Source organism: Eremothecium gossypii, chromosome IV (assembly GCF_000091025.4).
Source record: "Eremothecium gossypii ATCC 10895 chromosome IV, complete sequence".
Lineage (NCBI taxonomy): Eukaryota > Fungi > Ascomycota > Saccharomycetes > Saccharomycetales > Saccharomycetaceae > Eremothecium > Eremothecium gossypii.
In genome coordinates this window covers 1,162,073-1,176,619 of record NC_005785.6, presented here as the reverse complement: position 1 = coordinate 1,176,619, position 14,547 = coordinate 1,162,073, and the positions used below count along the sequence as shown (strand labels likewise).

Sequence of the window (14,547 nt, the reverse complement as noted above, 5' to 3'; positions counted from 1 at the left end):
ATATGTATGCCGAGCGTGGCTAGCGCCGCTCTTAATAGATCTCCATGCCAGCTTTCGGCCAAAGGGAGGCACTAGTGTGGAATCGCGGCCAGTAAATCCCCAAACCAGACAGTTGCTTCAGCAAAGAAGAGATGCGGAGCTACTGCCTAGAGACTAGCTGCTAGGCCACCAGGGCTAATAATATTGTGTCACGTGACCGGATCCGTAGTTTGCAAGATACCTGGTGAAGTTTGACGATCGCAGATTCATCAAGAGCTCAACTAGTGAGAGCCAAAAAGTACTGCCGGTCCTAAAAGCTGCAATGTCGGATAGTAAGCACTTACCTACTCACTTGTTCCTTGAGCGGGCAAGAGAATTTGTGGAAGTAGCCAACAATACGCAGTCGTCCCTGAATATGACAATGAAGCGGGCTATTGAGCACGATCCAGTGGAGAAAAACCAGGTATATGACGCTACCAACCAGCCGCTGGCAGACGTGTCTTGTAAATCTGGGCTTGTGGCCACTAACCAGAAGGAATATCCTCTGCTAGTGAGGCTCACGTGCGGGTCACGGGAAAAGAAACTCAAGTGCTCAAGCTTGGTGCGTGCAGATGAACTTGACAAGTTCTGGCAGGACTACGTGGCGGTACTCAAGGGCGGGATGTCCAACTTAGTGAAGACAAAGAAGAAGAAGGTTAAGACAAAGGGGAAGAAGGCGGGGGTGAAAAAGTGATTTAGAGCAGATATTTATGCGGGTCAGCTGGTGCCAACGCCCCAGCTGGTTTAAATGTATAGATTTTATACATCGTACTGTTCGACCATGACAGTACCGATCGGGTATATGGACTTTTCGTCTCTGATTATCTTAGCTGGGTCAAGCTCGGTGCGAGGCATGGTCGTAGTCAGTATGAAGCCATAGTCGTATTGGTAATCCTCCGGAGGCTGGTCGAAGGGCTCGTCCTGTAGTAAAATACCCTTTCTGTAGAGCTCCACATAGGCGTATATCTCTTCTATGGGCAGCGAGGCGTCGAACTTGCGGATCATACGGCCGGAGCCAGTCCGGATGCCGACCTTGCAAATATCCCCCTGCGTGGGCTCCGGACGCAGCTTCGACTTGCGCCACAGAAGCCAGTTCTGCTTGCGTGCTTCCTCGGCCCTGCGTTCCTGCCGTAGGCGCTCGCGCTCTTGGTCATGACGAAGAGATTCCTGGTAGCGGTGATCCTGCTGTTCGATCATCAGCCGCTGCAAATCCCTATTTTGGCGTTGCTGGCGGAACTGGATCAGCTTTGCGTATGCCTGCTGTAGCTTGTGATCAAGAGAGGCTAAGTTGAAGTCTGTTCCCTGGCCCTCAAGACGGCCAACAAACTCCAGCTTCTTCTCACTCTTCCACATCATTACTCCGAGGAACGGAAACTGCCGGACCTTTAACATATTGGCCACCTGCAGCCCCTCTGCTGTGGTAACGTCGCCGAACCATAGCAGCATCTGGTAGCGCTTCATCATCCCCACCATCTCTTCGTTCGATAGGACCCCGTTCACGTACTCCAGCGGATCCGCAAGCAGGGGGTCATGGAGGTACACCAATGCAAACTTCCCTTGTTCCGCACACGTCTTCACCAACTGACCGTACCCGCCTGGCACCAGCTGTGGCAACATGTGCCCATTTTCCAGGTTATACAGCGACGAAAACGTGTACATCCGGCCACGCCGCCGCTTCCGCCGCTTCCGCCGAGTCGCCTGTGCACTGTCAATTAGCAGGCTCTCGAGCAACAGGCGGAACTGCGCGGCGTGCCCCATCGACTCCCGGTGGCCATAGAACCCTGCGATCCGTTTGACGGACCCACATACGTTGACTGTATATAAAACCGTAGCCGCCAAACAGTACAGAATCGCCAGCGGCGGAATAATGATTCCAGCCAGCACCCACGTCTTTATTCGTGTCCCCAAGCTTGGTCGCCGCTCCTCGCCGCTCTCGGGCACTTCCTCCGGGAACCCACCAGGCAACTGCGTGAATGTGGGCTGCTCTTGATTTAGAAACCGTTGATAGTACTCCCTGAGCATTATCCCTCAACTGAACCGCTATAAAATGCGCGCTTTGAGCTCACGTGAAAACCTCTAATACTAGTGCCATCCACTAGCGGTTGCTCAGGTAGATCCCCTATGTTAAAGAGCACTTTCGACATATCGTGAAATTTCCATGTTTTCCGTGGTGTACAGACTCAAATACTGCTTTCGAAATACATTGACTAGGCTCAAGTGCATACATATTATGCCTGACGGAAGTGCGCTACAAAGCTACGGACATTCTTAGCTGGCAGCCCATATACTGGGTTTATTGGGCAGATATCAGGCGTGCCGATCGGAGTGCACTCAATGTCTGCTGGGGTCTCGCCAGCGGCAAAATTGTATTGTGTCACGGCGAGGCCTAGCAGAGCGTAGTTGGTGTGATAGAAGTCTGCAGGCTTGCCAGGTTTGTCGCGCATCCCGTATGTATCCTGACAGCAAGTCAGGAGGTATGAGGCCATTGCATCCTTGTCGATGCACTCGCCATAGCCGTAGGCCTCGAGGATTGCGGCGGTGCCGCCGACCCAGAACGAGTAGCAGCTGTCAACGAGCTTGTTGGTGCGTCCCGACAGGCCACGCTCCTCGTTTTTCTGGCGGGCGCTGCACCAGTCTAGCAAGGCCCGGGTATCTGCCCGGTCTAGCGCGCCAATGATGGCCAGCGCGGCGACTGCGCAGAAGGTGTAGCCACCGTGCGCCTCGTCCCCCCCTGGGCACGCGCCGAACCCGCCCTCGTATGTCTGGCAGCCAAGCAGAAAGTCTGCACAACCCTTGGCAAGATCGGGCGTGAGTATCTGCAGCAGCGACGCCACGCTCAGCACCGTGTACATCGCGCGCGCGTCGACTTCCCCAACCGGGCAGACTGTGCGGAAGCCGCCCTCGGGCTCCTTGAGCCGCAATAGAAACTGATACAGCGCCACGCGGTTGATCCGCGACCATGCGTCCGGACTGCTGTCACAGAGTACAAAGGTCTCAATCGCCGCGTAGGTGCACGCGATGTTCGGTAACTGGTGCAGACCGCCTGCGTATCCTAGCGAGGTGAACAGAGCCTCCAGCTTCTTCACCAGGCGCTGCTGCATCTCCTGGTCCACCAAATCGCTTCCTGTCAGCGTCAACGCGTTAGCCGTCCAGTATAGCACCCACGGCTGCGCCGCGTCTAGCGTGGTGAACTGCGCCGGCATCGGGGACCTTAGGGGCCACTCGACCAATTTCTGATGGGCGGACACCCGCAAGGCTGGCACGCTCCCCCCGGCCTCTTTGTATAGTTTGGCGCATGCGCGGATCAAATCGTTTCGTTCCTCGATGGTCTCCGTCATGTACTTTGACTGCACCAGCAGCTCATCTTCGCCGATATCCACGTATTCGTTCCTATCCTCTGTTCCCATATCCACTACCTTACGCTGTCTTCCGAGTAATGTTCTGTTAATGAAATGCACGCGTTTCAGATTCCTCCCACTCACCATCTATGTTATATATAGATACTCAAATTGGCAGGTTAACGATGGGGTCATTATGTTTTAGCAATTTTTGTCTCTAAACGATGTTCAGGATGTTTCACTTAAGCATCCGGCAGACGGTACGCCAATGGTTAGATGGAAGCACTTTTGGCTGTGGAAGAAACGGGGAACGACCTATGGAAGGAGCTTAAGGAACTATACTGGGCACAATACGTCCAGAACAGCGTGGACAAGGTGCAATTCGAGAGATATGTCCGGAAGGTGAAGTCTGCTGATGATTACTGGCTGGTGCGGGCTCTGCTGGCGTTCTCAGATAGTAGGAAGGCGTGTACGTTCAACTCTAGGTTCGAATGGCTCACGATGCAGGCGCACGGTCGGCAGTATCCGCCGCTCGCTTCGAAGGACGCGGGCAAGTTGATCTGGAACGCACGGAGGGAGTTCAGGTATGCGGAGCCGCAGCAGGCAGCGTACAAGCAGCTTGCGCGGCCGCGGGGAGACGCAGTGGCAGATATTCAGCAGCATCCGGACCTGGGCAACTGCTCAATGGTGTGCGCGCTGATAAATGTGAAACGTACGTGTGGAACAGCGGACATGGTCGCAGATTGCGGTGATGTGGCCCAGGTGAACCTGTTCTTCAACGGCGCTCGCAGGCTTGTCACGCTGCACAGGGCAGAGGTACGCCAGAACATGCGCCGTGAGCAGCTGGCAGTGCTGAGCCCCGATATGCATGACAAGCTGATAGAGCAGGCGTACTTTGAGGTTGCACACGGGATGAACTACGAGTCTATGGGTTCCAACACCGCCATGGACACATATATGCTATGTGGCTGGTTCCCGCTTGTGGTGGAGACCTCTGAGGTAGACTTTCCGTTTGTACAGAGGTATCTCGCACGTGGTGCGATGCTGGCGCTCGGGACTCATGCGACGCGCACTATAGACTCCTTCTGTCTTCGGAAGAACCACGACTACGCGGTCCTTGACGTCTGCGGCACGGTTTTTCGCATCCGAGATCCTCTGGTTGCTGGGAACGTTATCGAGCTAGCTTGGGAAGACGTCCGGACTGCGTTTCACCTTCTCTACATTAACTGGGACGCTCATACTCAGTGCCAACTGTACGAAAAGTTTCACTTCCGTTATAATAGCGCTGTGCACAATCGCTTCATGTCGTGGCTGAACAAGCCGACATACAGGGTTGTCAACGATACCGAGTCCGAGTTGCCGGTATATGCGCTGTTTGAGCGTCACCTCTCCAACCGGAAGTACGACAATTCCATAGTAGGTGTGATCTCGGGGGAAAACCTCGTTTCTGACACTGAGGAAGGTAACAACATAGGTATGCAGTGGGTGGAACTCACGGTTCCTCCGCACTCGAGCAGGATTCTCTTCTACCACAGCAACACCAACACCAATTGTACCTTGCACCTCTTCTCAAACTCTCCTAGACTCAAAGTCGCCAAGTGGAGCAGCGCGGAGTCGTCGCGCCTTGCAGTGCTGGACGGCTGCTGGCAGCCTATTTCAAAAAACCTCACGTTTACCCACTGGCCCGCATTCAAGTTCGAGATCAAGCACCCGGAGACAGACGGCGTCCATGTCTCGTTACAGTTTTGCTGGGCCAATGAGCATTCGGCGGCTCTGTTCATCTACCATGCTTCCGACTACCGCTACGAGAAACCTCTCTTGCATCGTCCTGGCCCACTACCTTTCCCACAGGCCTTCTTCGAACTAGCCCTCGACACCAATACGCCGTACGTGGTTTTATGTCAGTCAATGGACGTCGGCGCGGATGCAGCCTTTCAGCTGGCCATCCAAACCGAAAAGCAAGGCTCCGTCATATCTACTGTCCCTACCTCGCGTGCTTATGGCGGCTTGCGCTTCCACACCTCGAAGCTTGTCTCTACAGCGGCCAAGCGCATTGAGCTTCCATTCAAAGTCTCGCGCTCTACAGATCTGCATATTACGCTCTACTCCAAATCTAGTCCCCTGGTCCTGAAATGCGCAGTCTTCAGTGACGGGTCGGACGAGGCCATCACTGCGACGCCAGGTTTTGTCCCAATTAATGACTACCCATATGTTCTCCCTATCACTTTCGCAAAGGAAAGGTCTCTAGTGCTGCTTATAGAACTCCAGGACACTGTTCCTGACTCCACAGTTACAATTGAGATAGGTTCAAACTGCGCCTTCAACTTCTGCGGCCATGACGTTGATCTAGCTCGGGTGTAATATCGTCGTTTAAGATGACATCTTTCGCGGTTTGTTTTGCCTTGAGTTTCCCTATTTGTATGTCTTCTCGTGTTGAGGATGCCCAAGCATCATACGTTTGCCACAAAGCTTGAAGATCTAGTGCTCACCAGTATGTCTTTCCGTATGTCGAAACATCAGGCGCATCCCATTGAGCCTGAGGATGTGATAAGAGAAGAGAGTGAAGACTTTTACAGCGATGAAGAAGAGTACAAGGAAACGTGGTCGCGATGGGCCTTACAGCTACTGAGCTCATCCCCATATGACTTGTACCTGATTGTGAATGAAAACTTTGAAAGCATTAATTGGGACCTTAAGGCGAAGACGTTGGCGAGGCCGTTGGGGGGCACCATGACGTTCCTGTTTTTTACCGTGAGGCTATTGCAGGATAACGTGATTAAACCGAACTACCATAAGATCAACAGAACAACGGACGGATTCGACTTTTCGCGTTCCGCGACGTTACGGGAGTACGATTACTTTTCAAAATACCAGCATGGGGCCAGCTGGAGCTCGGCCAACTGGCGAGTCAACTCCTTAAGCATTCTGGACACGCTACTAAAGTGTCTCTATATTTTGCTGCTGGTCTCCAACTCGGTGCTTACGTACAAGTTTTTGTTTGGGTATTTCCTAAAGTACTCATTGTTCCACAGTGCACAACCACCTGCATCAAACAACCTGACCAAGAAGTCGCTTCACGACTTGGCTTACCGTTCCGCAACTGATGTTTCCAGGGGCTCGCTCTGGACCCTGATTCGGTACACCTTTTTCCAGCGTGGACGCGTTCAGGAGGAGAAACCCACGGATGAATTCTACTATGAGATCAAGAAATGGTGCCCAAGCTCCTTCCTGACAGCATTATTTGCATCCTTCCCTCCGATTTCTGTATGGTTCATGGCTTTCTCTGACATAACTTTTGTGTCCCTGTTGCCTGTGATCCTTACCCAATATCTATTTTGGTATGTCATTTTTGACTGTTACGAGGACAGAATAAAAGATGAACTGGCCATATTTAAAGGCATGGCTGCCGAGTATAATAACAAAGTGATGAAGCCGAAGCTTTCCGCTCAGACTCAGGACGCGATGGTGGATGCGACAATGTACGGACAGGAATTCGTACAATTTTACCCTTCTTATAGCACAGCCCGTTCTGGAGTCTTTATCACGCATTCATTATGTGGCGATGTCATCAAAGAGAAATATAATCAGAGGACAAAGGCCTTTGAGGACATACCAACCGGTTCACACTCGCAGAATATCATCAGATATTCTAGAAATGAACGGCTATACCACAGTGTGTTCCCACAGAATCCTCTCAAGAAGATTAACGGTGCAGCTATGAGTGTTAATCCCATGAGCTTCAATAGGTCGCCAACTTATGGCGGTCGTTATGGTACTCCGCCATCAAGATCTCATGGGAGTGGCCAAACATATTCTTCAACATCGGCTCCTACGTCTCCCATGCTGAAGAATAGACGTGCTATTCCAACAGACCATTCCACGGGTGGAAACATATCCGGAGGAAATTACGTGGAGTATACTAGCAATGATGTACACGGCGAACCTCCTAGACGGCATTCTACAAGCCCTTTGAAGCGAGACATAACTTCCTCAGCAGGTCGGGAGGATAATCATCTCGCTTTCGGCGTCAATTCGCCCAACATTCGGTCAAGAACCGTAGACGTGAAAAAGAACTTGCATACGCATACCACAGTAGTTTGCCCCAAGTCGGATTTAGACACTAGTCAGTTATCTTCGAAACAAAGTAGCATAAGCCCATTCAAGCTAAGCAGGCGGGGCTCCATTGAAAGTAGACCTCCATTTAGGTAATTAAATACAAAGTAGTAGGGGGTGATGCATATTAAACAATTAATCTATGTTACATGTATAAAGGTCATTCCATTGTGAAAATACATATTTTAGGCGCGGATTGTCAATCACAATTCGTTCCAGCCAAAAAGCCAATTGTTCACTTTGCTTAAGACCCCTTTGTTGGCTTGCGTATGCGCATCATGATGCCGCATTTTATCCTCCAAGTTCTTCAAAAAATTCTGATTATGGGCATTGCCATTATGCACCAGCAACGATTTGCCATCTTTAATATCTAACATTCTGGTTGAAAAGGTAAATCTCGCGTGGTCATCCTCTCGAGATCCTGGCACGGGCTGATCATCACCATTCGGATGACCGGCGTTTAGAGAGTTGTTGGGTGTCTGTGCGACGCTGAAATTAACGCCTCCAATATCGTCAGCCTTCTCAATGTGACAAGAAGCAAGCTGTTCTACGGCCTGTTTGCTGTATGGCACACAACCCACGAGGCAACCACCATAAACGGTACCGTTTTCTTGCAGTGCACGTAGCGCTGATGATGGAGAGTCATAGGTTAGCTTTATCCAACCGTCACCAGTGAAGATAGGATACTTCTTCCGATTTTCCGTATGCTGCCTCCCAGAGACCTTCATGGCCGTCGGCCGCATGCCAGAGACTCCACGTAAGACCTCAAAGTCCTCCAAAATGTTGCCGAACTTCGAAAAATGTAAGATCACCTGGTTAGAAATGGATTCCGGATATCCAAATACAAGCACTGCGCTCTCGTTGTGACTGGCAGAAGCCGATGCCGACTGGTCGTCCTTCTTGACCTTCTTGGGCTCAAGTTCCCGGTCGAACACATTGCGCATCAAAGTGGCGTCCTTGGACTTCGCAAGTGCTAGCGGTTGCTGCCGTTGCTCACCGACACCAGATGGAATTACAGAGCCAAATTCGTCCTCTCGCTGCAGGTCGTAAAGTGATTTGGTTGGGGGTGCCTCATTCGAATCAATCACGTTCCCAGGGGTCATCATGTCGTGCCCCTGGGTGTTCGCCCGCGTATTGAAGATGTTGGACTTCTTGGACCCAAAAGTCACAGACCCAAATCCAGAGTGCGATGTGGAAGAGCTATTTCCGGAGCTGGGAGCCGGCGTAGGCCCTTCGGACGACGTGGGCTTCGAAGATCTCTTAATGATGTTCTGGGGGATGGTCCGCTTCCGCGGGTTGTTGAACCACCGAGGAGGCTTCTCCTCATTGGGTACAAACTGTCCCTGCGACGCAATCGCAGCCTGTTGGCTACTCTGGGGTTGCAGATTACTGCCTTGTTGCTGCGAGATAGTCTGCTGTTGCTGCGGAAACTTAATCGACAGATTGGTAAACCGATTTGAATCGCTCGAGTTCTGGCTGAATAGAGACGACATGTTTCCTGACGACAATCTAACGGAACAAAGCGCCAGTCGACTTACAGTATTAGTTGTTATGTCACACTGCTCTTAGTATATAATAAACATATTGGAAGATATTCAAATTTTCGATGAGGCCCATGTGACCGGGTAATGATTTCGCGCAAGGCGCGCCCATCGCGAGGACTAGTTGAAGGATGAGAGTGAAATAGGCACATCTAATGCGAGCCCTGTTTCCTGGCCAGGCGGATCGAGGCTGGCTCGCTTGATCTGTCTTCGCAAGGCCCCCGCCAGGCCGGCTGTCGCAGTGCTTTGAGAGAGACGCATCAGAGTTCTGAGATACGCTGGCGCGGAGGTGATCTAGCTGTAGAGAGCGCCCAGATAGGGCACGTGCTCCTCTGCAGCGCTGGCGCGGACCACACACGTAGTACATATGAATCACGTGATCCATTATGCGGCTAACGAGGTCCGCCGCCCGTCAGTACGCACGGTGGGCACGGCCCCTGTACCTCTCGTTCCGGCCAGCGCCTCCACCACGGCCGTAGCTGCCCTGGCGGCGATAGTGGAAGTTCCCGGTCTCTCCCTGAGCGCCTTCCAGGACGTGTGGCGGGGCCTGGAGATTGTAGCTGTCTTGGGAGATATCCTCGCCCCTCTCCTGGAAGCGGCGCCGCAGCTCCTCGATCTCCTCGCGCATCTTGACGTAGCCCAGGTGCATTTTCCCGAGAAAATGGTCTGCCAGGCGCCTGTCGGTGTCCAGGCGCGACAAGTACGCGCCACAGACCTTGCAGACCTGCAGCTTCTGCTGCGCGCTCTGTCCCACATTCTCCGTGATGTCGCGCACCTTCTTCGCCAGCTCGTGGCGCTCCTTCTGCAGTGTCTGCAGCTTCAGCGACTGCACCATGGCCTTGACCACCTCGTTCGACCTAACCAGCGTTTCAATCTCCTGGATCATCAGCCCCATCTTGGAGTCAGCTACATCCAGCTGGCAGGTCACCGCCATGATTCGTTCGCGCTCCTCCGAAGTGTGTTCCAGTTTTCGCAGTGCGATCTGGATTTGCCCGTTGCAGTCCTTGATGAACTTGTTGAGCACGGCGTAATACTCGCGCTCAAACTCCGGCAAGTAGATGCCCTTCTTGGCGTTGCGTTGATACTCAAGCTTGTACTTGGCGAGATGTGTCTGCGGGCATTTGCCAAAGTTCTGCTTGGTACCCTGGAATAGCTCGTACGGACACTCGCCCACCACATAGCTTTTGCACAGCTTCGGGTCGTGCATTCCCAGGTCCCGCTTGAAATCCCGATTGGACTCTTTGCCCAGCAGAAGCTCGATCTGCTTTCTCTGCTCATCCGCCGCTGTGCCCATACCTGATCCTCGCTCCTGCTAGTGATGAGGAAAGAGAAATGATCAACTTTATGATGCGCTTTATGCACACCCGATGAGCCCAACGTGATAAACAGAACTCCGCGTCAACTGCATACGACGTTATGCATAGAGCTCTATCAGTGCCGAGTGTGTGCAGCTCAGATGTGTGACCTATAAACGTCAGAACGATACTTAAACCCCCAAACCGCCTGCAGTATCCAACCGCCCTCCACTGGCCCTGGGACACAAAGATGATAGAAGCATGTCTCGGCACACTAATGAAACATGCCTACAGATACACTAGCTTAGTGAACGATGCCGTGGGGCCGGGCAAGTCCTTGGAAAGCGGGAAGGATGCCGTGCTCATTCTTGGCGGATCTTCAAGTACGTTTGGTGTGGAATTGTGCAAGGCGTTGCTTCGTGAGGGAACAACGGTGGTCAACCTCGACACTGCGGACCTGGTCAAGTGGCGCGCGCCACAGCAGCGGCGCGCACGGGCCCGCACTCCCAGAGCGCGCAGCGCGGGCAATGTTCCCAGGCGCGCAGCGGCTGGCCGCTACCACTTCATACACTGCCGGAGCCTCACAAACAAGAACGACGTGCTTGCAAGCTTGCGCATGGTGCTTTTGGGGCACTTCGGAATCTCGATCTTCATCAACAACGTGAACGAGGGCCTCTTTGACTTCATGCAGGGGTCGATACACGCGCAGGCCGCGCAGGGTCCGTCAGACCTCATGGACCGCTCGTTTCTACAGGGCAGCCAGGAGCTCTTCCAGCAACTGCTCAACTCGAACTTGATCAACGTGATGCTCTCGGTCAAGTTTTTCCTCAACCAGCTTGTGCCGCAGACCATCGAGCTCGCGCAGCGTGAGCATCTCACGCCAGGCTTCTACATCGTCAATGTCACAAACACGCTATCGCTCCATGCACCTGCGTTCACGGGCTACTACGCAACCAGCAAGGCCGGGCTCAACCAGTTCCACGAGAGCTTGACCTCGGAGCTTAGCCTCTATGACAAGTGCCGCATCAAGACATTATTGGCCTTTCTCCCGTTCCTCAGTACACACACCGCGGACGAAACCCATTGGGCAGACTCTGCGCGCATCTTGGTGCGCGCCTTGAAGCTCGGGCGCACGGGCGACGTGTCGCTAGCCTTCCCCGCCAGGCGGTTGAGCTGCGCACGCATGCTCACGTTTTCATATCCCGTCCGGTTCTGGAGAGCATACGAGCCCTGGTGGTGGGAGAAGCAGCTCGTGGCATCCACTAACGGCTACCCGCGCCTAGTGCAGAGCACGTGGTTCGCGCCCAACGCCCGCCGCTGCATACACCGGACACTGGTCACGTGGTTTGGCGCTACCAAGTCCTTCTTTGATTGATGCGTCACCACGCGCGAGCTTGGCGCCCTGACCGCGGCGGCCGTTGAACGCCTCCAGGCCTGCTTTCCGCGTCTTCGTGTCTCGGGTAGATGTAGCTAGGTATTAGAGGGAAGAAAGCGCTGACAAGCATTTCTCCCCGGCACTGCCGTTGTATAGATGGGCCAGGGTATCGCGGACCCAGCAAAGCATGAGCTCGATGGTGTCATCTATGCTGAAGACGGCCTCCTACTCTGTCAGGGCGGTTTGTCTCATACACATGATCCACGTGCACTTTTACGAGTTCACAGAGACCCGCGGCGAGTCAATGATACCTACGATCGCGGCCAGCAATGACTACGTCCACGCGTTGAAGAAGTACCGCAACGGCAAGGGGCTCCGTGTTGGCGATTGCATTGTGGCGGTCAAGCCCACGGATCCCGACCAGCGGGTGTGCAAGCGGATATCTGGTATGCCCGGCGATTACATACTGGTCGACCCAAGCATTGGGTCGAAACAAAATTACAAGCTGGACGAGCTAGACGCGGAGACCGAGAAGCAGATGGATGAGCACTTCAACGCATACATCCGGGTGCCCGAGGGGCATGTGTGGATCACAGGAGATAACCTTTCGCATTCGTTGGACTCGCGCAGCTACAACTCGCTGCCAATGGCCCTGATCATCGGCAAGATAGTCGCAGCCAACGACTTCAACGAGCCGTTCTGGGGTGGAGCCAAGGGAAACTTTTGGGGCTTCCGACGCATCACCAATACGTATGTGATCGAGGAGGAATAGTTCTATCCACAGCTGACCACAGCACTCGGTTAGTTATGTAGGTGTGCGTGTAGTACTAAACACAAGATAAAGCGGCCTAGTGTGTAGTGGCGGCCTGGCCGCCTGGCAGACAGCGCAGCGTGCGCGAGCCAAAGTACAGCAGTGCGACGGCGACGTAGAACGACGCTGCCAGCGTGGTGAAGATGCTGCTTCCCAGGTAGTAGCGTGCGAACGTGACCTCCGCGGCCACAATCGCGCCGAGAAAGCCCACCGAGTTCAGCGGCGAGCCTGCTGGCGCGCGGTTGGAGACCCCGCCAACCGTGGCCATCCAAACGCCAACGACCGGCACCACGCATGCAGCGACCGCCACGCAGAACACAAGGGCGAAAAAGGGCGCGACAGTCTTGGGTTGCTGATTAAACACGTGGCGAATCTCTGGTAGCGCCTTGCCCACAGAGGGCACGTCTGCAGAGACAGGCCCCACGTCCAGGTCGAACAGCTCTGCAAAGACGTTTCCATCCGCGCCCGGGCTCGCCAGGATCACCGACACCGCCAATGGCTCGCCGTCCGCCTGCGCAAGTGCCACCAGCTCGCGTGGCAGCTCCGCGACGTCCAGCACAAAGCTGTGTGTCATGTCCCGCGCAGGACGCTCTGCGGCCCGCGGCAGCACCCAGTCTACCGCGTGCTGCTTCGCCGTCACCATAAGGGACGCCTGTTCCGGCGCCGGCCCGTCCACCGCGAGCTCCACGCGTACCTCGCCATCCTCGGCACCTAACGTAACTGCTGCCGCCGCCTTCTTTAGGGTGCCACTCGCCGCCCCGAGTGCCAGATCTGCCCGATTCGCGTGGGGGAACCGCAAGCGCGCATCCTTGACGCTAAACGCTGCCACGCTGAGCGCCCCTCCCAGCACGCAAAGTACAGAATTGAAACGCATATTGGAACTGGGCGCTTCCTGCTTAGCTATGTATAACGGTGTTGTTCATGTAGATAAAACGCTACGTCTACCACACCGGGGAACGTGCGGTGGTGGAAGAGCAGTGGGACGGGCTATCCGGTGTTACCCGGTATTCGCGCCTGCCATTCCACCACGGCACGAGATGACAGGGCGATGGGAATCACATTCCAGATGCGAGAGTGCCGGTTCGACGGCCGGAGCGCTTGTGCGCGACCGGGAGTGCTGCCAGCTCGGGCGACGGCGACGCGGAGACCTCGGAACCCAGCTCCGGCACCGGCCCGGACTCGGGCCCCGAACCTGTCTGCGTGGTCGCGCCGTAGGAGGAGCTGTCAAATGTGTGCGCGAGCATGGCGCCGGTGTCGATCGTCGAGCCCGAGGGCTGCTGCATATCAGAGGCCGGCGGGACCTGCTCCGCCATGTGCTGGAGCGTGAGCTGGAGCGTGCCGACGAACTGGTCATAGACCAGCTGCGCGGAACGGAAGCTGAGATTGCTGAAGAAGCCGCATATCACGACGCCCGTTGCAAATAGCAGCGACGCCGCCATGAACGGCAGCACCAGGACCGCGGCGAGCGTGCCGACCACAAAGAAGGACGCGAGGTAGAACCAGAACACGGCAAACGACCAGAGAGACATGATGATGCTGAAAAGTAGGAACGCGGCAACGAGGGTGACGAGGAATACAATGAGGAAGTATCCCAGAGGCGGGTAGTTCTGGACCAGGCTGACGAAACGCGCGGAGTGGTGCAGTATCAGAGTCCGAGTCCCCAGGGTCTTCAGTTTCAAGTACTCCTTGAGCGCTTCGAATTCGACGTAGTGGTCGCGCTTAGCACTTATGATGTTGCTGTATGTGTTGGTCAAGTGGTTCGGAGTCGGGGGAAACCGGCGCCGGGAGGTGACGCTTTTACGGAGGCTCGGCGGCTAAAAACGAAGCGTGCCATCTCCCGGCACAACCCGCCGCTGTTGACCAAGACCGTTAGTAGTTGCGTGGATGGCGCGTAGGGCAGCTAACATACTAAAGCCAGGTGCCGAACCTGGGGTAGCGCACGCTGACGTTGATCAGCACGTACCAGTAGTACTGGTAAACCTTCGAGTAGAGCCACTTCAGCAGGTCCGTGCCGGAATTGACAAGTTCTATGATACGGAAATACAGCTTGGCGTAT

At 54.4% G+C, this 14,547-nt stretch overlaps 11 protein-coding genes across 11 annotated transcripts; 5 read left to right on the top strand and 6 right to left on the bottom strand.

Moving 5' to 3' along the window:
* Positions 1 to 301: 301 nt before the first annotated feature.
* SRP14 (RNA-binding signal recognition particle subunit SRP14) lies at positions 302 to 712 on the top strand (the record flags this gene model as incomplete). Its single annotated transcript, NM_209726.2, has 1 exon — positions 302 to 712. One exon carries the CDS (start codon positions 302 to 304, stop codon positions 710 to 712), a length of 411 nt encoding a protein of 136 aa, NP_984373.2.
* Positions 713 to 777: 65 nt separating this feature from the next.
* UBX3 (clathrin-mediated endocytosis regulator UBX3) lies at positions 778 to 2,040 on the bottom strand (the record flags this gene model as incomplete). The annotated part of the gene is made up of 1 exon (NM_209725.2): positions 778 to 2,040. The coding sequence occupies one exon, from the start codon at positions 2,038 to 2,040 to the stop codon at positions 778 to 780; it is 1,263 nt and encodes a 420-aa protein (NP_984372.2).
* A 206-nt stretch (positions 2,041 to 2,246) lies between these two features.
* On the bottom strand, positions 2,247 to 3,503 carry RAM1 (protein farnesyltransferase; the record flags this gene model as incomplete). Its single annotated transcript, NM_209724.1, has 1 exon — positions 2,247 to 3,503. One exon carries the CDS (start codon positions 3,501 to 3,503, stop codon positions 2,247 to 2,249), a length of 1,257 nt encoding a protein of 418 aa, NP_984371.1.
* Positions 3,504 to 3,632: 129 nt separating this feature from the next.
* Positions 3,633 to 5,717, top strand: RIM13 (Rim13p; the record flags this gene model as incomplete). The annotated part of the gene is made up of 1 exon (NM_209723.2): positions 3,633 to 5,717. The coding sequence occupies one exon, from the start codon at positions 3,633 to 3,635 to the stop codon at positions 5,715 to 5,717; it is 2,085 nt and encodes a 694-aa protein (NP_984370.2).
* Positions 5,718 to 5,795: 78 nt separating this feature from the next.
* Positions 5,796 to 7,565, top strand: NUR1 (Nur1p; the record flags this gene model as incomplete). Its single annotated transcript, NM_209722.2, has 1 exon — positions 5,796 to 7,565. The coding sequence occupies one exon, from the start codon at positions 5,796 to 5,798 to the stop codon at positions 7,563 to 7,565; it is 1,770 nt and encodes a 589-aa protein (NP_984369.2).
* Positions 7,566 to 7,672: 107 nt separating this feature from the next.
* Positions 7,673 to 8,962, bottom strand: AGOS_ADR272W (FG-nucleoporin ASM4; the record flags this gene model as incomplete). Its single annotated transcript, NM_209721.1, has 1 exon — positions 7,673 to 8,962. The coding sequence occupies one exon, from the start codon at positions 8,960 to 8,962 to the stop codon at positions 7,673 to 7,675; it is 1,290 nt and encodes a 429-aa protein (NP_984368.1).
* Positions 8,963 to 9,422: 460 nt separating this feature from the next.
* LUC7 (Luc7p) lies at positions 9,423 to 10,304 on the bottom strand (the record flags this gene model as incomplete). The annotated part of the gene is made up of 1 exon (NM_209720.1): positions 9,423 to 10,304. The coding sequence occupies one exon, from the start codon at positions 10,302 to 10,304 to the stop codon at positions 9,423 to 9,425; it is 882 nt and encodes a 293-aa protein (NP_984367.1).
* Positions 10,305 to 10,555: 251 nt separating this feature from the next.
* On the top strand, positions 10,556 to 11,680 carry SRL4 (Srl4p; the record flags this gene model as incomplete). Its single annotated transcript, NM_209719.2, has 1 exon — positions 10,556 to 11,680. The coding sequence occupies one exon, from the start codon at positions 10,556 to 10,558 to the stop codon at positions 11,678 to 11,680; it is 1,125 nt and encodes a 374-aa protein (NP_984366.2).
* Positions 11,681 to 11,867: 187 nt separating this feature from the next.
* On the top strand, positions 11,868 to 12,452 carry IMP1 (endopeptidase catalytic subunit IMP1; the record flags this gene model as incomplete). The annotated part of the gene is made up of 1 exon (NM_209718.2): positions 11,868 to 12,452. The coding sequence occupies one exon, from the start codon at positions 11,868 to 11,870 to the stop codon at positions 12,450 to 12,452; it is 585 nt and encodes a 194-aa protein (NP_984365.2).
* A 76-nt stretch (positions 12,453 to 12,528) lies between these two features.
* Positions 12,529 to 13,365, bottom strand: SWP1 (dolichyl-diphosphooligosaccharide-protein glycotransferase; the record flags this gene model as incomplete). Its single annotated transcript, NM_209717.1, has 1 exon — positions 12,529 to 13,365. One exon carries the CDS (start codon positions 13,363 to 13,365, stop codon positions 12,529 to 12,531), a length of 837 nt encoding a protein of 278 aa, NP_984364.1.
* A 181-nt stretch (positions 13,366 to 13,546) lies between these two features.
* On the bottom strand, positions 13,547 to 14,020 carry LDO16 (Ldo16p; the record flags this gene model as incomplete). The annotated part of the gene is made up of 1 exon (NM_209716.1): positions 13,547 to 14,020. One exon carries the CDS (start codon positions 14,018 to 14,020, stop codon positions 13,547 to 13,549), a length of 474 nt encoding a protein of 157 aa, NP_984363.1.
* Positions 14,021 to 14,547: the final 527 nt, after the last annotated feature.